Consider the following 27,770-nt stretch of genomic DNA (forward strand, 5'->3'; position numbering starts at 1 on the left):
TGCCAAATGCTCATTCCGTGTAGCGATTCGCAAGAATATGTCACATGACCGGAAAATATATACGTCTAGTCCCCGGAGAATCGACAAAAGTGACGTCAGAGGATATTTTTTGACAAAATTTGGAGTGGCCGTAGTGTCGTCTGCAGCTTTGAACAATTGCAGGTGACGAGCCTCTCTAAAACAGCAAGATTTTCCATTCCAGCAGTGTAGGAACTTGAACAGCACATCGACGAAAAATATTCAGGAGCAACCAAGGATGTTGCTAGGTATGCTTAGAATATTTCGTTGCAAAAAGTGGTACTACTGTTACCGCTGTGGAGAAGTCGCCATGTAATCTTGTCACAATGGATCGTTGTGGTTCATAATATCAAGGCACATTTAAAAAACCATAACAAAATACAACATGAGCGTGTGGCATGCTATAAAACATCTGGCCCTCATGACAAGGTAATAGGTGTTTACTATGGAATATGTATTTTTCATGCGGTACTATCTTCTGTTTTATCATAAAATTCTACAGCTTGTATAATATACCATTGTTGTCGTTCATTTCATATTTGATGTTATTATTTGAATTTTTCCTACATTTTTGCAGTTATATCTGGTGACACTATTCTGTGCGGCATCTTGCAAAGAGCTGTCTTTGTTTTCATTTCTTTAGCTTTATAGCGTGACGATATATTCTCTCATTTTGAAGGAACAACAGTTTTATCATAATTAGGTTAATGTGAAGTCGAAAATGAGTGATGTAGTTTACTAAAGGTTTTAGATTGAAAATGGAATGATTGTTTCTGAAAACTAAATCTAATATCGGTTCATGGATCTGCATTGACTCTACAAGTTGTTTCATATCAAGCAACTATGTAAATTCCTTGAAATTTCACGTTATTGTCTTAATCACTTTCGGCCGGCGGAAAGTTATATCCCGATATTTATAAATTGACAGAGAATGATTCAGTTCCTTCGAGGAATGATCCGAATTCGACCACTAATTAACACTTTGCTTGTTCTTTTCATATGGGGTCAATGGTATATTGAATAACACTGTATGCTCAGAAGAACATGTGCGGAAACTTTTCAGTTTTCTTTTGAAATTTCCAAGATTGGGGATTCTCTTATGTCGAGTGGCAGTGCGTTCCATAGTAAGGTGAAGCGTATTAAAATGCTTAACCACCAAAGGAGCTTGTTTTGTAAGTTGTAGATGTGAAAAGATTCTTGGTGGATGAACGAAGTGTACGAGTTAGAATATAGGGCTGAGGTAAATCACTGATGTACACAGGAGTCTGGCTGTTGATAGCCTTGACAGTAAACAGCAAAACTTTGTACTCGATCCTGAGACGAACTGGTGACCAATGGATATGGGTGAGAACTGGAGTGGTTGGCGTAAATTTCCTTTTGCGTGTGATGATTTTCGCTGCAGCATTTTGAACTTTTGCAACAGGCCTATTGTGTTATCTGGGAGTCAAGGTTGGCTGTCAAAGTTGCATTTGTTAAGGTTCGACATGTTGCAATAATTATGTGGAACTACCTTGATACCGTTTCACTTATTTACATGATTATGTCTACAGAGTCTTTCAAAATCTGGCTAGATCCAATTACATTTCCCATGATTCTTCATCTTACAAATGTACAAAACTAATTCAAACATTTACAGATCAAACATTCGAACCAAATATTCTAATTTCAGAGTTACGGTTGAATACTACCAGGGCGAGTCCCCCTCAGAAAACCTACAGATCTGCACTTTGCTGCCACAGATTTGTTTGAGAGCTGTAGCAGTTAAGATAAGATCAATGTTAATCTCCAGAGAATCTTTGGAACTTAATTATGCCTTATGAATTTTATTTCCTGAATGCTGCACTGGAACTCTATGTGCTGCACATGTTTAATTTGTATTCTGTATAATTGTCCTTATACATTAAAGATCGCTTTTGAAAAGCCTAAGCTTTTTTTGCAGAGAGGTTATCATATTTAAATAAAGTAGAGCTTTATTCATACATTTCTGAAATTTACATACAGTACTTTCTTCTAGAGCAGGGTATGAATGTTCACGACAGTAACTTAGAGTAGTGTGTCTTTTGTTGTTGTTACACAATGGTAAGGAATATTTAGACTGTTCTTCTTTTATTATATCGACTGCAGTTTCCCCTCAACTTCAATAAAAATTTGGTATTTTCTTCATCTCTCATCTGGTGTTATCTTTTCTTACAGAATTTTCAGTATGAATTCACTGATGCATTAAGTTTGATCGGTTGTGCAGTTGATGGAGAGAGACTGCAACATTAAGGTGATGGGAATCTCCAAGTAGTGGTATTCGATTGTTGTGAGCCATTGGAATTATCATGATGTTGTGAGAAAGAAATAAACGTATTGTGTACAAATGTAAATTGTCGGTATTTGAATGAGCATTAACTGCCTTGAGTTGCTATATGTCTGTGACTGTTATTGACTCTTGTTTGTGGATAGAGTTTCTGTTGTGAGGTGCTAAACGTTTGATGGTCACTCCCACTGAGCTTAAACTGATTTTGAACTGCCCTGTGCATTTTAGTGATCAGTTGCTAATCTACTCCATGCTGCGAGTTACTATTGCAGCTTGCAGTTAATTATGTGTTTACCAAATCAGACAACTTGTAGACACCAGAAAGTTGTTGGATACAGCCAGTTGCGCAGGGCTGCAACACCGTTACGACAGCTCAAATGTATATTTATGCACTTTGGTAAGAGGAGATACCTTTCGGACGGTCAGACCCACACAAAATGACACACACAACTGATAAAATTGGCCAACTTCATTTCACCATGACAAACACTTAGGCAACGACCAAATGATAGAAGAAGAGTGACAGTACGTTGCATTCTTCTTATTCACCATTTATAATAGTCTTAATGGGAACACACCTAGAGAAGAAAGTGATTAATCAAAATCGCCAGAAAAAAAACAACATTTTCATTTTGTTGAAATAGTAAAGATAACTGAATTACCTTATTGTTAATTCAATAGATGAGTGGGCCACAACTAGCACATTTTGTTCATATGTTGCATTGGCACCATCTCTAGCTGTCACTGTTACTCTGAAGCGGTATTCACCAGGGTCCAAGGAAGTGTTGTAAATAGTCAGTACGTTGGCTTCAGAAAAATGATCATATGTTGAGATGTCAGCCCATTTTATTTCCAGGTCATCAGTATCATATTCAGGATCTTCAGACTTTGATGCATCTAGAATGAGATCCTTGAACTTTGGGTGCATCCTTGAAGTTCCGCCATCAATTACTGCAACTGGCGGTGCTCTCTCTACTTGAATGTAGACACTATCCCTACCCGGTTCATCTTCATCATTATGGCTTAAAGCAGGGACCTGTACTTCTAAATCTATGCGTATCATTCCCAGAGGGAATGTCTTCCTGGGAAATGTTATTACCCATCTGTTGGTTTGATTTACATTGATAACCTCCGAGCTACCATTTTGTAGTATTTGTTCAGCTTTCCATGTGAACACTGCAGATTGAGTGAGCTCGTCAAACTTACAAATAAAAGTTACTAATCCTGTGATAGTTATTTCACTTGACCTATATTCCCTGCGAGGCATGTTTTGCGCTTTTCCATATCCGTTGATCCAAACACGTGGTTTCTCACAGAGTGAGTATATGAAAAGATTTAACTGCTTGGCAGAGATTCCCACCTCGTTAACAACAATAAGTCTCAAAGTAGCATTCCCTTCGCTGACATACGAATACGTTTTCTCTTCAAAATCAGTGTGTACAACCGGCAAGCTATATAGAGTTATATCTGCAGGACCTGTGATATTAGTATTTTCATAATTTAAGATTTGGGAAAAGTCCTTGTTGTCGTTTGTGAAAATTTGAATTGTTATATTTGAATATTTTTCAATTTCTATGTGTTTGTTTTTCTCAGGATTAATTTCCAAAAGACTTCTGAAATCGGTCTTATTGTAGTTTCGAACAATTTGTAAGTCTATGTCAGAGACATTCTCAGCAACATGGAAATGAGTTGAAGTGGTGATAGGAGATTGTGGGTAATTGAACAGTATTAGATACAGGAAATGGAAACCACTGCAGTTATATTCTGTAAGATTTTGTCCAAGATGATAGTCAAGTTCTACTATTCGTTTGTTGGTTTCGTTATTTGCAGCCAAATCTGGCATACGGCTAGTCATGATTATGAATTGGACTTCTGCGTTGTCTTGTATCTTCCATTGAACAAGTGGCATTTCTCCATTAATAACACTAAAAGGTAAAATGCTGAACTCGGATATGTTTTGCCGTACACATCGAAAATATGTCAGTGTGGAGAGGCCATAAATATTGTCACATTCAAGAGTAGCAGTGTAGTCATCCCGGCTGAAATAAACATGTTCAAAAATGACAATTTGCTCAGAAATGAAAATCTTTGATTCATTATAACCATCACCAAACACCATGGTACACACTGATGTTACATTCGAAGTATATGCAAAGGAAAAAACAACTGTGTCACCAACAATTGCAAGCTGATCTTCACTGGAACATGATCTCATCATTTTAACATCTACCTTCCTTGTGCTGTTGTTATGTTCTGGAGCTGTGAGACCCAACAGTGGTGTTGATATGTTTGACAGCACAAGAAAATTTATTGACCTTGAAGTTGTTATAAGTGGGTTACTGACTGTTATGTTGACTGAGTATATTCCAACTGTCCCATACGATGTCAACAAAATGAAAGTTTCGTTTGTTTCCACAAGATCATCAAGATTGTGTTCCGAATTCCCAAAATCAACATGTAAACGAAGAGGAAGCTCTCCATCACCGTATACTTGTGTAGATGAGTTGCATATTATCACTTCAGTAGGATTATACACGATTGTCTTATGCAGGAAGATCTGCTCTGATGGGTTTGTGAGGGACTGACATTCAACTAAGATACTACAGCCGTCAACTTCAAGTTCCTTTAGGGTATTGCCACTCTTGAACCAGCTAACAGAGGTGCTCGAATTAAAAGATGGGTAGACATGATCCCGACTATTGTTGTCAACATGTGTGAAAACATCAACTGAGTATTGGAAAAATACATCACAACTTGTGGAAGGTTTGGAAGTATCAATAGAGTTTCTACAGAAGCAGGATCCAGAGTTTGTTATTCCTGAGAAATTGAAACCTGCGCAGTTTGTTCGACATTCCCCTATTGTGACACTTTGTGCTGAAGCATTACCGTCGGCACTAAGATTAAAACAGCCAATATATGATGGATCTGTAAAATATAATCAAAGTAATCATATTCTAAGTAACAATTATTCAGTCATGCAATAAATATTGATATAATGTTAATAACTTAAATGAGAGATGACAAAATTTAGCCATTTGCTTGATCTTTGCTGTCCTCGTTAGCTGATAGTCAGTTCACTACATCTCACCAACGGAAATCAAAATATTGCGCTGTGTGGTAGCTGCTGTCCTTTTAAAGTGCAATGTAACATCTTCTTATGCTCTTATTAAAATATAAAAGAGTATGGCATAAGTGATGTTACTTAAAACACTATATGTTTAATAAGCCAAAGTAAAAACTAATCACAACTTTTAATGTCAGCCTCACATGGACTGTATGTAGGAGACAGTAAGATGAACATGGGCTTTATGCAAATATATATACATATATATATATATATATATATATATACATATATATATATATATATATATATATTATATATATATATATAATATTATATATATATAAAACTGATAACATGAATTCGATAGCATGATTCCAATGTACGAGACATATTGTGAAATCCTTTCTGTTTAAACGAAATAAAAAGAAAATGTCAACTTATGTACGTAAGTATACCCTTGAACGCTGGACGTTTGTTTTCATCTCCACTGAATGACTGAATGAAATGACTGAATATGTTGTACTAAGCAATGTAGTGAACAGTTACAGATGTTCACATTGTTCACATAGTCTTTTAGAGGAAGTGGTTTTCTCACAACCCTGCTTCATTGTTAAGTTATCTCTCGATCCTTACACTTAAATGTGAATAGGTATGTTTTATGCTGCTTTCTGTTGAGCTGATTTTCATAATGATACAGGTATATTTTTCTCAAATATCTCCAAAAAGGGTGAATATTGCTCCTATGTTTTCCTCAGATATTAGCAGTTTCGGACATATGTTCTGCCATTATCTTTGGTCACCTCATATGATGTGAGGTTTACTTGCTTCTTCAGTTATGACTTTGTCCATCGTTTTTCTGACATTATCTTACCACATCTTTTGCTGATCATGAGCAGGTTGCGGATCTTTTGCTGCTCTTTTATAATAAAATGTTGTTTACGTTAGCCTTCTGTGTCTGCTATAAAGCATTCTGTAACATTTTGGCCATTTTCTGGCAAAAGATATTTACTCTTTCAATGGCCTTGGGTCTTCTGCGCAAGAATTGCTGTGTAGGACTCATTTCGTATCTGATATTGCGTATGTTTACAATCTGAGATGGCTAAGTAGAGATCTGACTTGGCTAACTTAGCTTATCTAAAGATGTATTAAATTTGAAATTTCCATAGCATTCTCAACTTTTCCTCATTTCTTTGGATATCCTTGTTATGCTGATGTAAGTTCAATGTTCAAGGCTCTGCAGAACGTTTTGAGCTCTTTCGACGATATGAGATATGTTGTATGTTGTCAAAGAGTTTACAAATCTCTGGTATTTCATAACATACGAAATGACCTGGCAGTTTACCAACAACAGTGTTTGATTGTGTATTTCTTAATAGTTTGAGTAATAATCAAAAGTGATAAAGTAATCCTTATCGTCAAAGAATCATAGTAACCATGAAATCGTCCCACCTGTGCCTTTGCTTAGGATACCCATATGTGATGTTGCTATACAAAACATCATCCTTTTAATATATATATATATATATATATATATATATATATATATATATATATATATATATATATATATATATATATATATATTCGATAGATCGTTTTGACTGTTTGCAACAGTCATTTCTTTCTACGCAATGAGTGTAAAAGTATCAATGTTTGGTTGTTTTGACGGTTAGCGCTAAGGCATTGATACGCATATTGCAACATTTTACTCCGTGCTTTGCTGTCAATCAAGTCGTTTCCCACCAACAAAAAATGTCATTATCGCCTTTTTAGTACTCACGGGAAAACACTTCCGACCAACTGTCCAATGACAATTCAGTCATTCTATTTGACCTCCCTACGGTCATAGTCAAGGCGACTGTTGGTGAAAACCTCTCTAGCTGCTGTTTCATGGCTTTGTACGTGATTAACGGGTCTTCCGTCTTTAGATTCTCCAGGAAAGTGATGTCATTTTCCAGAAGTTTTCCGATGTCGTCTATCTTGTTTCTTGACGGCAGTGCAAGTTAAAATTTCGACATAGATCCTTTTTACTCTGTACCCGGAAAACATTTTGGCGGTATTCTGAATCACCACCCTCGACACGTCACCAGTAAATTTGTCGACACCATTTTGTCTGATGTGGTTCACGAGGAGGTTACATAGATCTTCACTGACGAGTTTCCCTGGGCGGTATTTCCTACCAAGCAAATTTACCTGCAGCATTCTGTCGGAGTATGTGCAAACGTGTTTATTTGAACTCGTGTTAGGGGCCTGGGTACTGTGAACAGCGTTCTGATATAAAAACAACTTTTGTCGCCACTAACTGCGCTTATCGTCAAAACAACTAAAACGTTAATACTTTTACACTCATTGCGACTACAATTTATGATTGTTGCAAATAGTCCAAACGCTCCGCTTTCGTGTTACGTGTCGGGTAGTATATCTCTAAAAGTGCAAGTAGTATCTTTCTTTAAGCTAAATGTCGCCATCAAAACAAATATGACTATTATTTATCAACTTTTACCATCATCTAGAAATATAATGGTACATCCCAACCATATAAATGAGTGTAGAGCTAGGAATCCTTTCAGTTCTTTCTAAAGATTGCAGGATGCATGAAAACTCGAGTAATAGATAGATAGATAGATAGATAGATAGATAGATAGATAGATAGATAGATAGATAGATAGATAGATAGATAGATACATAAATACATAGATAGATACATAAATACATAGATACTTTTTGTGTTAAAGTTGATCCGGATTTTCTGTTATCTTTATGGTGGAAAATAGAATTGTCGATTTTCGAAGAACAAGCCAAGAGCTTTAAAATGAATCCCCACAAGTGGTAGATCTGGAGAAAATGATATAAATTTGAGAGTCCGACTATCTGTCCCCAAGGCGCGTTCTAAGTTAAGTCAGATTTGACAATGTCAGTCCAAATAATAAAATGCACATGTGATTTAAGCAATAACCCCTGCCGCAGGAGGGTATACACGAGATTTGGATACAATGAGCGACATATAGCACGAGCCGATAGGCAAGTGCTATATGGAGCGTATTGTACCACAATTTCGTGTATACCCTTCTGCGGAGGGGGTTATTGCTATTATCACATGCACAGGCCAAGTTTGTCGTCTCAGAACAAAAAATACAGGATTTATTCTCTGGTCATTCTACGTCACGACAACCCGCGTCTATGTCATCAATTTTGGTGCGTCGGACCTTTGTTTTGTCGATCTTCGGTGTGCTCGTAAATATGTAAACAAACAACATGGCGGCCGATGTTTCTCCAACGATCAAAAGTCATATAATGAAATCGATATTTTCACAGACTACGACATTACTAATCCGAACAATGTAAACACAAGAGTGTACCGCCTATATATTCCGAAGGAATTACGTGAATAATTTGCGGAAACAACGAACTCGAAGCTGGTCGCGTATACCGTGGGTTCCGTACGTATTGCAAACAGGGTCAGGCGCGACGTTCACAGTGTTCGCGCCATCGAGATTCAGTCGATACGGATAGTTTTTCAATCGGATTCGAACCCACAACATACGGCATCAGTCGCCTAGCTGAGAGGCCTGAGACAGAACCAGTCGGCTAAATCTCCACTCCCAAAAAAGAGTGGTTCAATAGCCGGCTAAGTTGTTACATTTTTCTGACTGAGACCTTTCAACACGTTGTAGAGTTCGTGAAGCACTCACGCACGCATGCTCACTATCATACATCGCACATACACACTTTATCGAAGCGAAGAAACGAATTTCATCGCTTTAACTGGGCAAACGATAACCTCGGGGACAATTCTGTCCACCAGCAGTGTTACCGACCCAGGATAGAAAATACGGATAGTTTTTCAATCGGATTCGAACCCACAACATACGGCATCAGTCGCCTAGCTGAGAGGCCTGAGACAGAACCAGTTGGCAAAATCTCCACTCCCAAAAAAGAGTGGTTCAATAGCCGGCTAAGTTGTTACATTTTTCTGACTGAGACCTTTCAACACGTTGTAGAGTTCGTGAAGCACTCACGCACGCATGCTCACTATCATACATCGCACATACACACTTTATCGAAGCGAAGAAACGAATTTCATCGCTTTAACTGGGCGAACGATAACCTCGGGGACAATTCTGTCCACCAGCAGTGTTACCGACCCAGGATAGAAAATACGGATAGTTTTTCAATCGGATTCGAACCCACAACATACGGCATCAGTCGCCTAGCTGAGAGGCCTGAGACAGAACCAGTCGGCTAAATCTCCACTCCCAAAAAAGAGTGGTTCAATAGCCGCTAAGTTGTTACATTTTCTGACTGAGACCTTTCAACACGTTGTAGAGTTCGTGAAGCACTCACGCACGCATGCTCACTATCATACATCGCACATACACACTTTATCGAAGCGAAGAAACGAATTTCATCACTTTAACTGGGCGAACAATAACCTCGGGGACAATTCTGTCCACCAGCAGTGTTACCAACCCAGGATAGAAAATACGGATAGTTTTTCATAAGATTCGAACCCACAACATACGGCATCAGTCGCCTAGCTGAGAGGCCTGAAACAGAACCAGTCGGCTAAATCTCCACTCCAAAAAAGAGTGGTTCAATAACCGGCTAAGTTGTTACATTTTTTCTGACTTAGACCTTTCAACACGTTGTAGAGTTCGTGAAGCACTCACGCACGCATGCTCACTATCATACATCGCACATACACACTTTATCGAAGCGAAGAAACGAATTTCATCGCTTTAACTGGGCGAACGATAACCTCGGGGACAATTCTGTCCACCAGCAGTGTTACCGACCCAGGATAGAAAATACGGATAGTTTTCAATCGGATTCGAACCCACAACATACGGCATCAGTCGCCTAGCTGAGAGGCCTGAGACAGAACCAGTTGGCTAAATCTCCACTCCCAAAAAAGAGTGGTTCAATAGCCGGCTAAGTTGTTACATTTTTCTGACTGAGACCTTTCAACACGTTGTAGAGTTCGTGAAGCACTCACGCACGCATGCTCACTATCATACATCGCACATACACACTTTATCGAAGCGAAGAAACGAATTTCATCGCTTTAACTGGGCGAACGATAACCTCGGGGACAATTCTGTCCACCAGCAGTGTTACCGACCCAGGATAGAAAATACGGATAGTTTTCAATCGGATTCGAACCCACAACATACGGCATCAGTCGCCTAGCTGAGAGGCCTGAGACAGAACCAGTCGGCTAAATCTCCACTCCCAAAAAGAGTGGTTCAATAGCCGGCTAAGTTGTTACATTTTTCTGACTGAGACCTTTCAACACGTTGTAGAGTTCGTGAAGCACTCACGCACGCATGCTCACTATCATACATCGCACATACACACTTTATCGAAGCGAAGAAACGAATTTCATCACTTTAACTGGGCGAACAATAACCTCGGGGACAATTCTGTCCACCAGCAGTGTTACCGACCCAGGATAGAAAATACGGATAGTTTTTCAATAAGATTCGAACCCACAACATACGGCATCAGTCGCCTAGCTGAGAGGCCTGAAACAGAACCAGTCGGCTAAATCTCCACTCCCAAAAAAGAGTGGTTCAATAGCCGGCTAAGTTGTTACATTTTTCTGACTTAGACCTTTCAACACGTTGTAGAGTTCGTGAAGCACTCACGCACGCATGCTCACTATCATACATCGCACATACACACTTTATCGAAGCGAAGAAACGAATTTCATCGCTTTAACTGGATATTTGTTCCCTATCTTCGTCTGTGATAAATTTCTAGGACTATGCTATCTTTGAAATAGAGTATAACTTTGCGGAATGTAGCCTACGTGTAGACCGAGAGGTGTCATTTGCTCCACACACGAACGAACGTGAGTGCTAACGCACACAACGGACGACTGGAAATGATTGACAACTTGTGCACGGCGTACTGATATTTATTCCTAAAGTAGTTCAAAAGTTTAAGCGCGGTATCGTCATGGAAAACATTTTATTTTGCAAAAAAACACGAATTCTTGGCTTGAGCATGTGATAAGTATATTATTCCCTAATATTTTTCTTCGTTCAGCGAAGGAAAATACGAGTGACGTAATGACCGTGTCACCACTCGTCTTCGACTCGTGGTGACACGGTCATTACGTCACTCGTATTTTCCTTCGCTGAACGAAGAAAAATATTAGGGAATAATATCTAATTATATTATATCAGCTTGTGTGTATTTATGGTCCTACTTGGGTATTTTCATCACTTTAAGCCCAAAATGCAGGAAACGGACGTCTGAGAAATCGAACGTCGGAAATTCTGCGCCCGAGACCGAGCATTTTTATAAGTTGGGATTACATACACGCACACCGTATCTTACAATAAATACGCACTACGTTCATCAACATTGCATTTTATTCACATGCAACACGAAAATGAACACTATCTATACAAAAAATACCTGCTGCAGACACAGAAAACGGGTCAAGAGTTCAAATCAAAAGAAAAAGTAACATTTTTTTTCGTAAATTTACATGAGAACAACAGTCCTTGCTTTTTTGGCATACTAAAAATAGATTTGTCTCATTCTGTACCGTATACATTGGCCGTCGCGACATTCAGAGGTGGTACTGTGACGTTAAAGGAGCTATTTTTGATGGATAATTTGGACGTTAATTGTACCAGAAAACAAGCAGTTTTGAAATAATCCAGACGTGCGATGACTGCAACTGTGATCAGTTCTGCAGAGTGTGTTGCCCGATGCAGCAATAGCTGGAAGCTGACACTGCTCGTTGCATTTATGTCAACTCTCGTCGCAGTCGCCAGGAGTCATTCCATTGTTATTGTGAACTTCTTGGTCTACACCGTTAGGACACCCTGGTCTGTTACAGCCCAAACTTTGGTAAAGAATATCTGACATACCATTGCTGTGAGGAAGTGTCAATTTATTCCTAGTGTATGAACGAATACCAGCTCCATTTTAATGAGCGGTAGGATATATCACGTCTCGACTCCCGCAATATCAAACAAAGTGCAAGGTGTGCTGTTGCTCTAATAATGCAATAATTTGTGTACAACACACCCAAATGTGCTGCCTCAGAGATGTCTTTCATCATCGATCCCAACTTAATTTCACCAAGAAGTGAGTTACAGACCCACACTTTATCTGTGTATCAAAATTTGGTCTTCCGTCTTTGAAACAAAGTGGACTGTTTCGGTTTTTCTCGAGGGTCTATGCACCGACTGGGTAATTTTCGAAAATGCTTGTTTAGGGGCCCGTTTTACCATCGCGATCAGTGCTAAAACAATATTTTTGCATCTGTGGAATGAGCTCTCGTCCAATCAGAATCGCGCACGGTAGCATGATATAATATAACACCAACTGAACAATTCAAGCATTTTAACCAATATTTTCATGGAAGAAAATATAGTTTATATATACATCCTTACCAATTATTCCAAATACTGAACATCGTATAATGCAAAATGACAATGTCAAATGACTGAGGGTTACATTATAACATTATGCACGGCAAAAGTATAATTAGGAATTCCAGACGCACCTGCTAAAGTCTGTGTTATGAAGGAAACTTCACAAGCATAATGATGCAGCATGCAAACACATAACGTTTCGAAGACAACTGCAGTAGTAATATGAACTCACCATAGTAAAGCTGGACTTCACCCAATCTTAAATGGTTATCTTCGTACGATTTGCTAGATATATGACAGCGTAAGTCCCAAGAATAGCCACACCACAATGTTGAGTGAAAACGCTCTTCTGTTGCATTTCAAATGATCCTCCACATTTTTCTTTCATTGAGTTATTAAGACCAATGAAAATGTGTAGGGACTGTGGTTTATCTGTGAAGAGAAATCACAAGGCTTCAGTCATACAACCAGGAGACAGAGAATACTTCTAAGAGACAACACAAGACAGACAGGTAACAGCCACTTACTACAAAGAAACAACACAGAGATAGGGGTCTGGCTTAATGCCAGGGGCATTGGGAACATACGGGCCCAGTCATGACGTTCCCGTAAAACTAGTCGCAGATTTGAATGAACTCTACAGGAAGTGTAGCCTGTTCTCTGGGATGTGTTATTTTTATGGCTGTAGTATAGGGTGTCGAAACTGTTAAAAAGGGGTAGGGTATCCCTTGTAGGTTCTAGCTGCACATCAGACTACATGGCACAATATGTTTCTACCAGGCACGTGTCAATAATCCCATGGAACTTCCGATGAACTTTCCAGTAGTTAACGTTGGCTGCACTGTACACTGTAAACTGATATTAATGTATGAGTTGCTACAAACACAGCATGTGTTTTGTTCCGGTAACTATACCACATGAATTACCCTTTCCTGCATTCTTTTGGCTGCAACCCAAAATCAAGGTCTTTTTTCTAATACTGCTATGGCCATTCAAATTGGGTAATCATTACTAGTAATTTGCAGTATGATTGTCAGTATATCGGACGTTGATGTGACTTCAGTAGGTGGTTTGAAAGAGAGTATATATAAGAACTTCTGGTTGATGCATAGTGGTAGAAATAGGGCATGTATGCAAGATAGCGATAACTGTACAGGAGGACTGATGTGCGTATGTATTGTATGTGCGTCCCTGCCCTGTACTAACAACCATTAATTGTCCAAACAGAAATTTTGTGGAGCCAAATCCTAATAGTGAGTCAGATTAAAATGATAGATTAATGTCAGCTATGTTCCTGGTAATCTTCTCTGAATATATGCTACCCAATCAAGGGGAAATTGATAGGATTCAGTAAAACACTGTTTGTGTAAATTATAGTACCAGAGAAGTGTGTTGTAAGTAAAGCTTGTTATTTGACAAACCATTTAATGTTCATTTGCTTTGGTTGAAATGAGGTGATTACAAACCCAGTGGTTATTGGTTTCCAATAACGTGGTAGTACATAGTGATATTAGGTCAACCACACGTTCAATGAGCATATCAGTGCCACCTGCCATGCCATTAACTTCCTTCGCTACAAAATAGCACGTATCAGAACATTATCACCTCAAGATACCTCTGACACTCTCGTTTATGCAATTAGATCTTTAAAGCTGAACTACTGCAACATATGATTGTATTGCTTATCTGATATTCAAGTAAAGAGTTCATTCGAGTAAAGAGTTTACAACGGGCAAAACAGAGAGCAATCAGACTTGTCACTTGAAACAAGAAGCCAAACCATAATAATGTTCTTAAGCAACTTCATTGACGTCCCCTACCTACCTCGTCATACTGTGTCAAACTTTTAGTCATCCTTCGCAATGTCTTTCATTGATCCCTTCCACAATATTTCAGAAACATAATTACAACGCATACATACAAACTGTACTCTTTGTTCATCAGGAAATTCTTAAGGAACATCCAGATGGAATCTGACTTTTATGCGTTAGCTGTATTATTCGTCCAGGCAGTCATGTCCTTCAGAACTCTCTATCCTTGGATATAACACCTCACTATGGATGAATTATTGACGGTATTGATAACATGGGACAGCAAGAACATTGTTCCATTTGAGTATACGTGCAGTACGACAAAACGGATAGCTGAATATTTTTTAATATCTGTGTTCCACTTTACCTGCCGAAAAGACGACCAAGTGTGAAATGGTTCGCAGATCACCGAAGTGAATCTGAAGAAACCTTTCTTCACTTTCAACGTCGACAGACACATAAGTGTCAAGGATGCCATCTACAGCATTTGCAGAGGATTCAGTTAAGCGTCCATCAATCACTGTCTTGCTTATACCAATACTTGTTTTTTTATTGAGTGCAATGTTGACTGGTTTGCCTGTAAAGTGGATTTTAAGAATTCAACACATTCTGATTAGGTGTATGCAAAATATCTTAACGAATATGTATCGATATTATATGAGACAAAATTCCAACAATAAGGAGTAAAGGTAAGAAACATGAAAAAATTTGCATAACTCAACGGCACAGTCAAAAGCGGTTGGAATTTTGTCACTGGTGTGTAAGTGTCCTTAATGACATGCATGGTTAATGTATACATTGTTCTTTGTCAACATGAATTATGACATTACATTTTTAGAAAGAAACGCCCTACAACGTTGTACCCATTACAATGAAAGATACCTACCATTAGGAATCAAGAAACGTTCAGAATAATGCAACTCGTCGATGAAAAATTCTGCAATTCCTTCATGCCAATTGTCATTAATGGGCTTTCCAATCCGTAATATATGTGCTGTTTCTGTTGAGTAATAAGTCCTTGGTTTTCCAACCGAGTTTGAGGCAGTCTGTATTCCGTCCAAAAGTACTTTCAGCCCAGTGTTTCTGTCACAAACTATGGCGATCTCTGACCAAGCGGTGAAGCTCCCATACAAATATACTTGCCAGAATCTGTCATGCTTTCGAAGTGTCACTTCAAAGTAATCTTCTACATATTCAAAAGTGATTCCGCCTATTGAGTGACTGTTTCCCATTGATAAAAATACCTGTGGTCGGTTCAGTTCACCCGTTCTTAACCAAAACGATATTGTAAAGAGTCCAATTGTGCAATTATTAATATCTTCCAGACAACTTCCTGGTAAGCTACCAAGATCAACCGAGTCCTTGGCATTTCGAATGACAACAAACTCAGTATTATTAGGTCTTACATAATGGGCATCTCCATTGACTGTGTTTTGCATTGCTATAGGGATGCTGGATGGTGTTGAAGCAGCTTCGTCCAGGGGCCAATAAAAATCATCACCAATCTCATCTGCAATTACAGTACAAAATAGGATTTCATTATTCTAACTCCCTCTTGTGATTAAAGACCAAAGTTGACATTCATATTGATTTCGGATATCCATCTCTTTTGGCCAGGTAGATAAGGCGCATTAATTTGCAACATGTACAATATATACTCAGGAGTGGTTCATATGGGTAAATTGTAATCATAAAAGGTAGAGAGAATGTGTTTTATGATTTAATTGATTTTAACCATAATGGAAAGAAAATTAATATACCGATCATGAGATTTAGTTTACTCAAATCGTTTTGTGAAATGTTAAAGACAAATGTTCACATTCTTTGAACAGAATGTATAACAAGGAAAGCTAGATAGATAGACCTTCATTCTTATAACCATGAAGTAGTGTCAGGTATCGAAAGAAAGGTGTTAATTTTCTCACCTCTGAAAAGTTACATCCTGGTATCAATAAGGAAATAATTTCGTAGTGTGGTCAAATATTACAAGAAAGCCATTATTGAAACCAATGGAGAACACCTAAAGAAGCCCATTACCACTGCTAAAATATCCTCAGAAATTATAAATAAATATTAAATGTCTTCAATGAAGCATATATAGTTTGTTTCAAACAACGAGCAACATAAGCTTACCGAATATTAGATTTCAACAGTGATGATACTCTTAGGCATTAACGTTTTTTAGGTTACTAATGCAACAAAAGGAGGAGCGGCAGCAATAACTGTATATCAACAGATCAAGCTGCAATGTTATTGATAAAAAACCTTGCTACAAATAGCTATTAAACATAAAATTTCATTAAATCACATCTTTAAATTAGGTCTTTTGTATTCCATCTACCCTAATATAGCAATATAGTGATATATGGTCTTTCCCCCAGTTTAAGCGATGTATTCATTGCTTCCTTTGCTTCGATAAAGTTTGCGTGCGATGTGTGATAGTGAGCGTGAGAGCGATCGTGCTTCAGATTGGGGATTTGGCCGATCGCGAGCACTTTTGTCTGTGGCTTCTCAGCAAGGTGACTTGGTACCGTCCGTTGTGAGTTCGACCCCGATTGAAACCACCGTATATTAAGTGGATAATAAGTATACATAATAAGTATATTAGTTTCAATGATGTCTTTCTTGTAATATTTGATAACACTATGAAATTATATATATATATATATATATATATATATATATATATATATATATATATATATATATATATATATATTGTACAATTTTACAGCTCGGACATCGTCGAATACGGATGTGAATGTATGAAGGATAATGCATATCCCTTTCTCAACCTTGCGGTCTCATCCGAGAACAGAACCAAGTGCTTCAAATATTTCCGTCCTTGTAGCTATTTATGCATCACATCCTCACTTATTTTCCAAACAGAAATTGTTCGTGCAGCCATTTTGTTATGATAATTTTTAATGAAACGCGCAATGTCACATGCCTTTTGTCTTTCTGTCACATATTGCACGCGCAGAAGGATACCATATGACAATATTGAAAATTCGCGAAATATTGCATCCTGAAAAATATCTTTAGTTGTAAAGCTTGCAACGATGAATATGACAAAAAACAACTAAACTTTATACACTCAACTTGAAAGACACATTATTTACCACTTATGGTATGTCTAAACGTAGGACGCACTTCAAAATAAAATTACTTGAATTTTGTTTCCGAATCAGAAAAATAGACAAGATATTAACTAGTGAAAGTTTGTAAGAAACATAACGCAAAACATGGCTGTCATCCCATCGTTAATTTTATGCAAAAAAGTTATTGCCAGTGAAATTGTCCTTACTCAATGAGCTTCAACATGAACCGCACCTCCCTTCCCCCATCCCCGGCCAAAAGTGATAGACTAAAAACATATTATAAACAAACATAAGGCTTAAACGTTTGCTCAAATTTTCCTCTACAAATTCTCAATTCTCGATTATCACAATGCAAGGTTGACGACAACTGTACTCGCCTCTAAGCTCCGATATGAGTCCCCACAACTGCTTGACATAAAGACTTTTAGAGATGTTCGAGTTCGATTTTAGATCTGCGTTGCGCATTGTACCTTAGGCAATTTACATAAAATTGAAATAAAAAATACCTGCACAAATAACACCAGCTGATTCTTCTGGATCACATTGATGAGAGGAATCATAAGCACAGTCTAATAGATATTTCTCATTACCAGTGCAGTCAATGTTAGCAAGCCAGATGTCTGCATCTTCAATGTTATGAGGCGTCTTGTGTAGAGCAGCAGAACTGCCCCTGAAACCTGCAAGGATTTGACATTTTGAAATTGTAACAAAAGTACAAACGATGCAACCTAATTCTATAAACGTCTATTATATCCTGATGACTATTATGCATGGAACGAGACAAATGCTTATAGACTTCTATGCAATAATTAACACCTTTCTGAATCTACCATCTTAACCACTAGCCTTTCTTCTGATTAACATTAAGAAATTAGTGTCAAGAAAACCCATTTCGTGTATTCAGAGCATTCATTGGGCATAATTTAAATTGAGGTCATGTGTTGACGCATTCTTCGGTTTTTCTCACCACAGCGCAGTAAAGAAATATGTTGTTTTAATTTATAAATAAGTAACATACGATAGCAGATCCACATGATGAAAATGCAATAGATAGCAACCAGGCTGGTATGGTTTGACATACTTAATACAATAGATATTTATATTTATATATATATTATATATACTCTTTCATTGTTGTTTTTGCAAAACCTTTATTGTACTTTATGATCAAGATCCCAACTGGGATACGATTTCAATAAAGGCTTACTTTACTTTACTTTACTTTACAAAAAATTCAGCTGCAACTTTTCGTGTACGATTTTTTTTTGTTTGCTCTAAGATATCTATGATTGTCATCCCTAAAAAATTTCAAATATCACTCTATAGCTATAAAGAGAAATTCCCTGCTAAAAAAATTTGCAGATGTTGTCTTCAACTTTGAACGTTTTGATGAGGCTATCGCTTTGAAAGTTACCAATTATCTGGTACCGATACAGAACCTATTGGCGAAACAAACAAATGAAATAAATTCAAACATTCGAATATTTAAATTTCAACAACTACAGGATGTCATGAAATCTAATGCTAGGATATATAACCAACTTTTAAGAGAAAAAAAAGATTTTGCCCCTAGATATTGCCATTAAAAATAATTAGAGGGCACTAATTTTGTGACTGTTTGATAACTGATTCTCTGCAGTAGATTAACAGACTGAGTTGTCTCGTGTCACAGGCTTATAAAACCTTGACGCGGCCGCTTCTCCTTTATTGTTCGCAGCAGTGGGAAGGGGAATAATGATATATGGTATGTCTTTTACCTTCCATTTTAGCTTAACCGATCGAATTGCTCACAAGGGAGAAAGTCAATGCTGAAAGAAATATCCACGGTAGAGTCATGGATGAAACTTACGACTGCAGTTATTATGAAACTCTTAATATTACAGTTATTATGAAACTAACGATGGTTTAAAAAGTTGTGGGATACAGTTGCTGACAATTGACGGCCAGCAATTTTAACCTCCGGCTTCAATTTTAAAGAGTAGCCTTGTCTGCATCGTACACTCCGCCATCTTCATAAGAGGCTCTGCCTACTCCATCTCAACGTGTTGTGCTTTCTCAGCCATAACGAGCAGGAACACTGGTGAGTGCTGTCTCCGAGGAGCTAAGAATAGGTCTCTTTAGTCTGAGGAGTTCATTAGATTTCTCCTTTAATGCCATAAGTCCATCTGACAATGGAGGAATTAATGAACGAGTTTACAAACATTTGTGTGGACAACATCACGTTTTCTATGTTCTATACTAACATGTCTAACATGCATCATGTCTGAAATCAATCAATGAGCCTCACAACATACCAATCTCTCCTGGGTGATCTTGTTTCAGGACGCTTTAATGGAAGAAGGTAATACTCAGTATCTCGAAGAATGTGTCAAATAACTTCACAGCCTTCTCACTCAGTACTTAAAGGCACATGAGCTGTAACTTTTGGCATTATTTTCATGATTTTATATTTAGATTATAATTCGTTCATAGAAATGTTCTTACTAAAAGATGTTTACTCAAGTATAATTATCCACTGAGTGGGACTGCATGGGGAGGTTTCAGTAAGACAAATAATAAATGGGTGCCGCACCCAAATATGGCCGCTTCAAACAACTACATGATAAACAGCGTAAATGGTGCATGTACACATTTGAATATTTACAAATACAACGTGGTGCAACCCGCTAAAAATAAGGTAAAGGAATTCACTCCACTTTGACAAAAACTTCTTCGTTTTACAAATAACAAGGCAAGATTTTGAAAATGGCGGGAAATTTACAACGATAAAAATCTGCAATTTCTTGCCTATACCACCACAAGCAAACGTTGTAGAGGCATAGGTAATGACTATATCGTTCAATTTGCAGATTACAATGAATATTTGAGGAAATTGGATGTACCTCGAGGATGGACAAATTTCTCAGAGTTACAGCTCATGGGCCTTTAATGTGCTTTCTGAATAACACTTTTTATATTTTTCTTTGTCAGCTTCAATTCTTGTATTGTAATTGATAATCTCCAACATTTGCATCAATCATATAATTATCTTTAATTTCATCCTTTTAATCATGCTTATCCATGCTATGGCCTCAATACTGTTCACTCGTTGCTCTTGCCAGGCTCAGCCCCTTCAGCCCTGTAGATGGATGTCAGTCCCTTCAAGAAATTAATGCTCAGCGAAGATTTTTGAAAGTACAGTTTAAGTATCTTCATTAGCGGTTTTAAATTACCTTCTTACATAGAATTACTGGCTAAAAGGCACAAAAGTACATTATTGGCCATAGCATTTAACTTTGCCGTGCGTTGTGCCACAACCTGATGTGGAGTTTTAAATGATTGTCACCAGATCGCTGACATCGAAAACATTGCTCCATAAATGCAATCACTCTGCTTGCTTGTTGCGTACTATAAATCAGAAATGCTACAACAGATGGAGGTTGTATTGCAGGACACCAAGGTATTTCATGCCCTTAATAATCAAAATATTGTTGAGAAGTATGGCGTTTTACGTAAAGAGTTGAATGGGTAATTGGGAAGATTTTAGATGAAAGGAAAACTACCAAGGTATCCGATGTACTCGGAACAGTAGTTTTGATGACTGAAACAGAAATAGCCATGACTTATTCCTGATTGATAAAGTTTATTATCATAAAAGAGGGACTCAAAAGTTGACAGATAATCAAATTTGGGACCTACAGGATATCTATTGAAAAATAGAGATAAAGAAGGACAATATTATGAATTTTTATTTCAGAAGATTGAAGCCTTTCTAACGCAAAGCTAGCGGAGTTGTCCTAAAGAGCTTCAAAAGAAGCATTGTTTGTGTCTGTGATTGAAAATGTTTGAGACGGAATCTTATAATTACTTCTAGAGATGCAAATACTGTGGCAGAATCATGGAGAAATTAAATATGGAAAATGCTATTACCCATCTGTTTAAGTCATGTCTCGTATGAACCCAAGAAGCAATTACACAATATTTTGCGACAGAAATGATTAAGTTTACAAATCTATAACGAAGAAAGTTGTACATCATCACTTAAAAACAGGTGTTCATAAGATTACAAGGCACGCACGCGTCGCAACAACGCCGACATGCATTGAACGTTCCGGTTGAAGTTCCGGTTGATGACGTGAAACAGGGGTATTATGTATTTCTTATCTGTGCTGGTGCATGTCACCCAGGTGGTGATACGGGCCAGTTCACGTGATAAGAGGAGTTAACTACTTCCAATGGCTGCTATTCATATACAATGACAGTACTATGATGGCTCGGATGCTCTGTTAGACTTATTGCCTGAAAACGTACGTTTTGGTAATGATATTGGAAAAAAATGACAGTAATTGGTGCAAGCCAGTGTTCTTAATCACTCGAAGACAGGCATAAGTAAAGCAACAACAGTTTCAAGATGAATCGACTCATAATCGTAGAACTGTTTCAAGCCAAAGCTGGTTTAAATGGATTTAGTAATATATACCAGTAAACAACCAGTTCAGTCGATATAACTGTGGTACAGAGAAATGGCATGAGAGAAAACCTTGACACAAACTCAGTTAGTAGACGGTGTTTAACATGACAGTAGGCAAGGGTACCTGGTTTGTTTCTGCTCTACAATAAACACCCTGTATTTTTGTAAACAATCACCGTGTTTTCCGTTGTGTACAAGAGGAGGGGCGACTCGCTTGATGACTTTATAATGACAACAAGACAAGCCTTGATTAGATGAGATACGTTTTACTTTACCCTCCATACACGGCAAACACTGGCCTGAGAAACATCCTGAGATTAAGACCCTATTGCCCTTTGACATTTTGCCATGAACTCGTTCAGCAGAGGTTTCTATTTGTCATATTATAGTTATTCTTATTGGCACATCTTTGGGTTTGATTATGCTTTGCTGAGCTAATATACCAGCTTAAATTCTGTTTGCTTTCAGAAAATACCGTTTTTCTGAAATTATTTAAGATGCAATGTGATAAGGTACTGTCCGGACTATGTGCTGGGAACGAGGTTGAACTTTTTCTGTTATGGACAACCTGACGTGTCGCATGAATGTGCGATCGCACAGACATCTTCAGCTATAATGTGTGCCTAAATTGAAGTTCAGCAAGACATGCGAAACGGGAATTGTATATTGACTTCAGAAGAATGGCGCAACAAAATACATCCAGTTCCGAAGTACAACAAAATAATGTTTAAACTTTCTACAACAGGAGAATGACGATGATGCCGGGACTGTGCCAGGCATTGGTGCAGATGATGATGATGAACTGAAAGTATAGGCCTAAATCAATCCAAGCCATAAACGGCCCTTTCCAGGGCAATCACCTCTTTGAAAGAGAACTAACGAAAACTTCTTGTATCATTTAGTGTCCATGTACATCGTAAAGCATGATCAATCGACAAAACGCTATGAAAGTAAATAATAAAAGGAAGGGATAGCCACGTCATGCTTAAATTTTCAAAAATGCCATTTTTTAATTGTTCGACAACAAAGAGGCATAAAACATTGAAGTCACTTAGTGGTCTAAAATATTGAAGTCACTTAGTTGTCTAAAATAAAGAATACCTGATGTAGAAACTTCGATCAGAATTAAAGTTGGACTAATCCAAATAGGCTTCGTCATAGAGCAACTTTACATATCACAAGCGGTCCCAGAATAAAATACGAGTCATACAGTCAATATGCTGCGCCCATCATTTTTGTAAAGAAGAAGGATGGTTCACTGTGTTTTGCACACGTTATCGAGGACTAAACAAATTGACTGTTTTTGACCGATTTCCCACACCAAGTACAGATAAGAAGACTGACAAGTGAGGAAAGGGTAACTATACGACTACAATGAATGTACTTGAGAATTGGGAGATAATTTTAAATAGAGACACACAAGCTAAGTCTATATTTATTTCACCGTATGCAAAATATGAGTTCCCTTTAATGCCATTCTGTATGAAATGTCCCTGCATTTTTATCACAATGATGGCACTTGATGGATGTTAAGTGTTTGCAAGTTCAGTTTCGACATTGTTGACACTGCCTATCAAACATGGAATGAGCATATTTAGCACCTTATGCAGCTGATTATACAATACGAAAGGCTGGACATATACATAGAAAGTTGGATTTTCAGACGTCTCAGGAGTTTGACACTACCAGAATGTAGCAAACTGATCTTTCATTGTAAAATTAATAGCTATGCCAATGGCTTGTCTCGGGCATGGGTAACTTACAGCCCCGGCATCATTTGAGCATCTCATTCACTGATGTGTTTGTTTTGGGTTTTTTAATTTGATGCAGGAACAGATTCCTAAGTCGTACAGATGCAATCGAAATTGTTTCTCGACATTATCAAATGCGACCTCCAAGTGCCAATTTTGTTCCAACTTTTCATATTCAGAGTCATAACTCAGATATGCATAACCTGTTTTTTTCCCATGTTAGCACAAGAACACAGCGCAATGTATATATGCTGTATCTGAACCCGCCCGGAGCGAGTGAACAACAATTTATTTCAAAGTCGAGTTGTTACAGGGACACGATCTTATTTTATACTAGTATGTAATGCACATACGCTTTGCGTAGAACTTAATATGGCAAGGATTTTGAAATGCAAACCGCTGGTTGTAGGTAATTATCAACTTTCTTACCTAATGTTTTACATGCCACTGTAGCATCTTGAATATGCCAATAGTCATCACAGACAAGACCCCATCTTCCAAGCTGATAATATTCAATCCACCCTGTGACGCCTTCAGATGACGTACTTGTATTATTCCTTAACCTGAACGGGACTGACAGTGCAAGGGAAAAAAATCTTTAATTATGATGAAATGCAGCTTAGTAAACTGTTTTCAACCATTCCAACATGTTCGACTCTAGCTTGATATTACAATGCAATTTTTTGTTGGAAAAATACTCTTCTAATGGATGCAATTTTCAAAATTGTCTGAAATGCCGGTCAGGTACAGAAAAGACGTTTTGTATTAACAAGTCCTAAAATAAACTCAAACAAATTTAGCCAGTTCTTGATCTTATAAAATTCATAATTGCTTTACAAAGTGTTTGATAGAAAGAAAGAATCAAAGAAGATGATACACCATTTTGGTGAACGTACGGTAAAATTGCTGGTTGCAATGACTACAAATCTAACCGATCGGTTACAGAGAATGATGCTAAGCAGCACGATGACGTAATCAAATAATTATTAAGATGCTTTGTGAAGTCGAATAAATGTTGTTGCTTGAATTATGCCAACGATAAGCGGTCAATATTTATTTGATAGACATTGCAGGTTCTCACAGAAATGAATTGCAACAAAAACTACCCCAGTTAATGTCAAAACGGAATAACTTAGATCACAAAACATTACGTCTTGTCATCGAAATGTTCTTTTGCTATACTTCAACCTTCACCAGAAGATTGAAAACATCTAAATCTCTGAGAACTGACCACAGAACTGGGTCATAGATTCAAAGTAATTTAAAGCAGCGAATATCTCCATGAACAAATGGTTGGTAAATGAAGGTACATCTCTCAAAATTTCTACGATCCCTATGTTTGTATTGGTGGTCTCTTTTGGTTCGGTGACTTGGTTAAACATTGATTAAGCACATCAACACTTGGCGAGAGCTTGCGTCATGTTCTCTATTTCTTTTCGACAGCCAGGCACGTTGGTAATAAATGTCTATAAGCTTGATTATTCAGCGTTTACTTGCAAAATTAATGCACTGATCAATATAGACTTTTTTGTAGATTTACAAGCTGCCATCGCAGCTTCTTTAACAGGAATGGTTAAAGGGCGGTGGTCGTCGGAACGGCGCTCAAAGGTCGCTAGGGACCCCTACGACCGATATAAACACTTCATCCAAGCTACGTTGGCGATTGATGAAAGTTAAACATGTTTGTCTTAATGTACATTGTAAAATTTAAATGTTGCAACTATTTTGACATGATGCATCTATAGATAGTACATGAAATACAATGTTTGTAAACAAGAAAGTTGCACATGCGCCGTTCCGACGACCACCGCCCTTTAAGGTAACAAAACAGATCACGAGAGACCAATTAACTCCACTCTCACTTTATGAATTTGATATCAGGATGTGTAAAACTCAGATTATTTATTTGGATCTTGCGAACTCAGATTGTTAATGAATTTTGATCATGGCACTTTTTAGTTTGGTACGTATCGTCTGTATAACACTGGAGAAAAAATGAAACTAATAAATATCAAAAGTATCTTGTCAAGTACTTCGATGACCTCCTATATTAGGAAACAGATTAGTACAGAACATAATATATTTCACAAGCATATGAAAGTAGACACACAACCATATTAACATGAATTGTTTCTCAAGCAGTGTATCAAATGTAATAAAGCTTGTAATTACCTAGGCATTCTAGATGAACAAGCCTGTCTGTCTCAGTAAGTGCCATCTCGATGCAACTTCTCGCTTCATTTCCCGTACATGTGATTCTATGCTGTTGATGGTGGTTCGAAACTTCAAAACGTGTTGCATTCACAAGCCCAGGATACCCTATCAGTCAGACGTAAGCAAGAGATATGCTTATTTCTCTCTTCTTCATATTTTCTACGTTTGACATAAGTGTTCCCTTCAAATACTTTGAATTCTTCTGACGTTTTTAAAATTACACAACACAAGGAAATATCCATAACATTGTATTGGTCTTGGATCATAATGTACATACACACAACACTTTGTAAGCGTTGGGGTTTAGCCTAGCGGTTTTGACTGTGATGTCTTCCCTGAGTGATTTGATGCCGTTTGTGTTTGTGTGTGATATGTGATTGCTAGAATGTGTTTTGGAGTGCTTCATGAACTCTACAGCGTGTTAAGGAGATGCAGTCAGAAAAAGGGTAACAGCTTGATAAAGGCTAGGTTAGTGAACTCTCTGTGTAACACTAGGGATTTATCTAAGTAGTTCTGACTGATATGTCTTCACTAGGTGACTGGATGCTGTACGTTGTAAGTTCGAATCCGATAGTTAATTTATTTAATACATTTATGTGTTGTATTGTAAACATGACGTATTAGGTACTCTATACTTGTTTCTCTATTTTGAGGATCGACATATTTATTTGAAAACCAATCCTCTCCTCATCCGTGTTAAGCTACTAAATGTCCATTCAAATAGAGATACAGGTTTTTGCTTCTAAAAATTCTGGGCAGAGCGAAAAAGTTCAACCATCGAACTAGGCCGTTTTGCAATGTCCCTATATGTGCTTGTACAATGTAAATTTGTAATCGTTTGCAAGCTGAAGTATTGAACTGTGACTTTTACGATAGCTTAAGGTTCCTTGAACAAGTATTCGGCCTTTATAAGTAATGGATTTTCTGCAAAAAAACTGAGCTCATAACCAAAGTAAAATATATTTCTCAAAGGCTAGATATCGTTTAATGCTATGATCTGCATTTTGAAATCGTTGTTTCCGTCAGGACCGTGTGACGGTTGATATGACTTTGTTGTGTGTACCAGTACTTTTTTGTTTACTGTGTTGTTTGCGTTTGTTATATCGACTTTGCCGACATCGATCTGGTGACGATCATATAGATTTCTAGCGTGGTTCTTAGTCCATTTTTCCGATTAACCAAACTGGGACGGATAAAAGAAATTCGAGATGTTGTCAATCTGCGGAGCTAATTTTGACCGGAAGCACCTTAGTATTTGTGATAAGCAGGGAAAACGATTGGTGTGAGATAATTCAAATTTACTGTCATATGATTCCCGTGTAAACAAAGACTACAAAATACGTTCACAGCATGCACCGGTATTTAGGCTTTCAGAAAATATAAGTAAACGGTTAGTACAACACATGTTTTGTTAACTATTTGATGTCTGAGCATCAAACAGTACTTACCAAGTTCTATGCAGGCAACTTTGCCCTTCTCCTCAATTTCATTATCATCCACGGACATTGCATACCATTGGTTATTTTTGTAGACTTCCAAATATCCTTTGTAGGGAGGTTTTCCATTTATTCTAATATGAGCTGTTAAGAGGTGTAATAATCAGACTAGAGTCACCGCTTTTGATATAATGTAGTTTCTAAACAATAACAATTTTACGAG

General features: G+C 37.6%; 1 protein-coding gene across 1 annotated transcript in view; it reads right to left on the reverse strand.

Moving 5' to 3' along the window:
- Window positions 1–24,466, reverse strand: part of LOC139116758 (polycystin-1-like protein 2) — a 68,166-nt gene extending 43,700 nt beyond the window's left edge. Inside the window, exons 1-6 of the mRNA XM_070679402.1 lie at window positions 24,327–24,466; window positions 18,203–18,373; window positions 15,482–16,105; window positions 14,963–15,172; window positions 13,017–13,216; window positions 2,983–5,245 (exon numbers count right to left, since the gene is read on the reverse strand). Of these exons, the coding sequence (XP_070535503.1) occupies window positions 2,983–4,538 (1,556 nt within the window). The 5' untranslated portion in view covers window positions 4,539–5,245; window positions 13,017–13,216; window positions 14,963–15,172; ... (1 more) ...; window positions 18,203–18,373; window positions 24,327–24,466. The remainder of the gene's footprint in view (window positions 1–2,982; window positions 5,246–13,016; window positions 13,217–14,962; window positions 15,173–15,481; window positions 16,106–18,202; window positions 18,374–24,326) is intronic.
- Between the last annotated feature and the right edge of the window lie 3,304 nt (window positions 24,467–27,770).

The sequence above is a fragment of the Ptychodera flava genome, chromosome 18 (genome assembly GCF_041260155.1).
Source record: "Ptychodera flava strain L36383 chromosome 18, AS_Pfla_20210202, whole genome shotgun sequence".
NCBI classification, from domain to species: domain Eukaryota; kingdom Metazoa; phylum Hemichordata; class Enteropneusta; family Ptychoderidae; genus Ptychodera; species Ptychodera flava.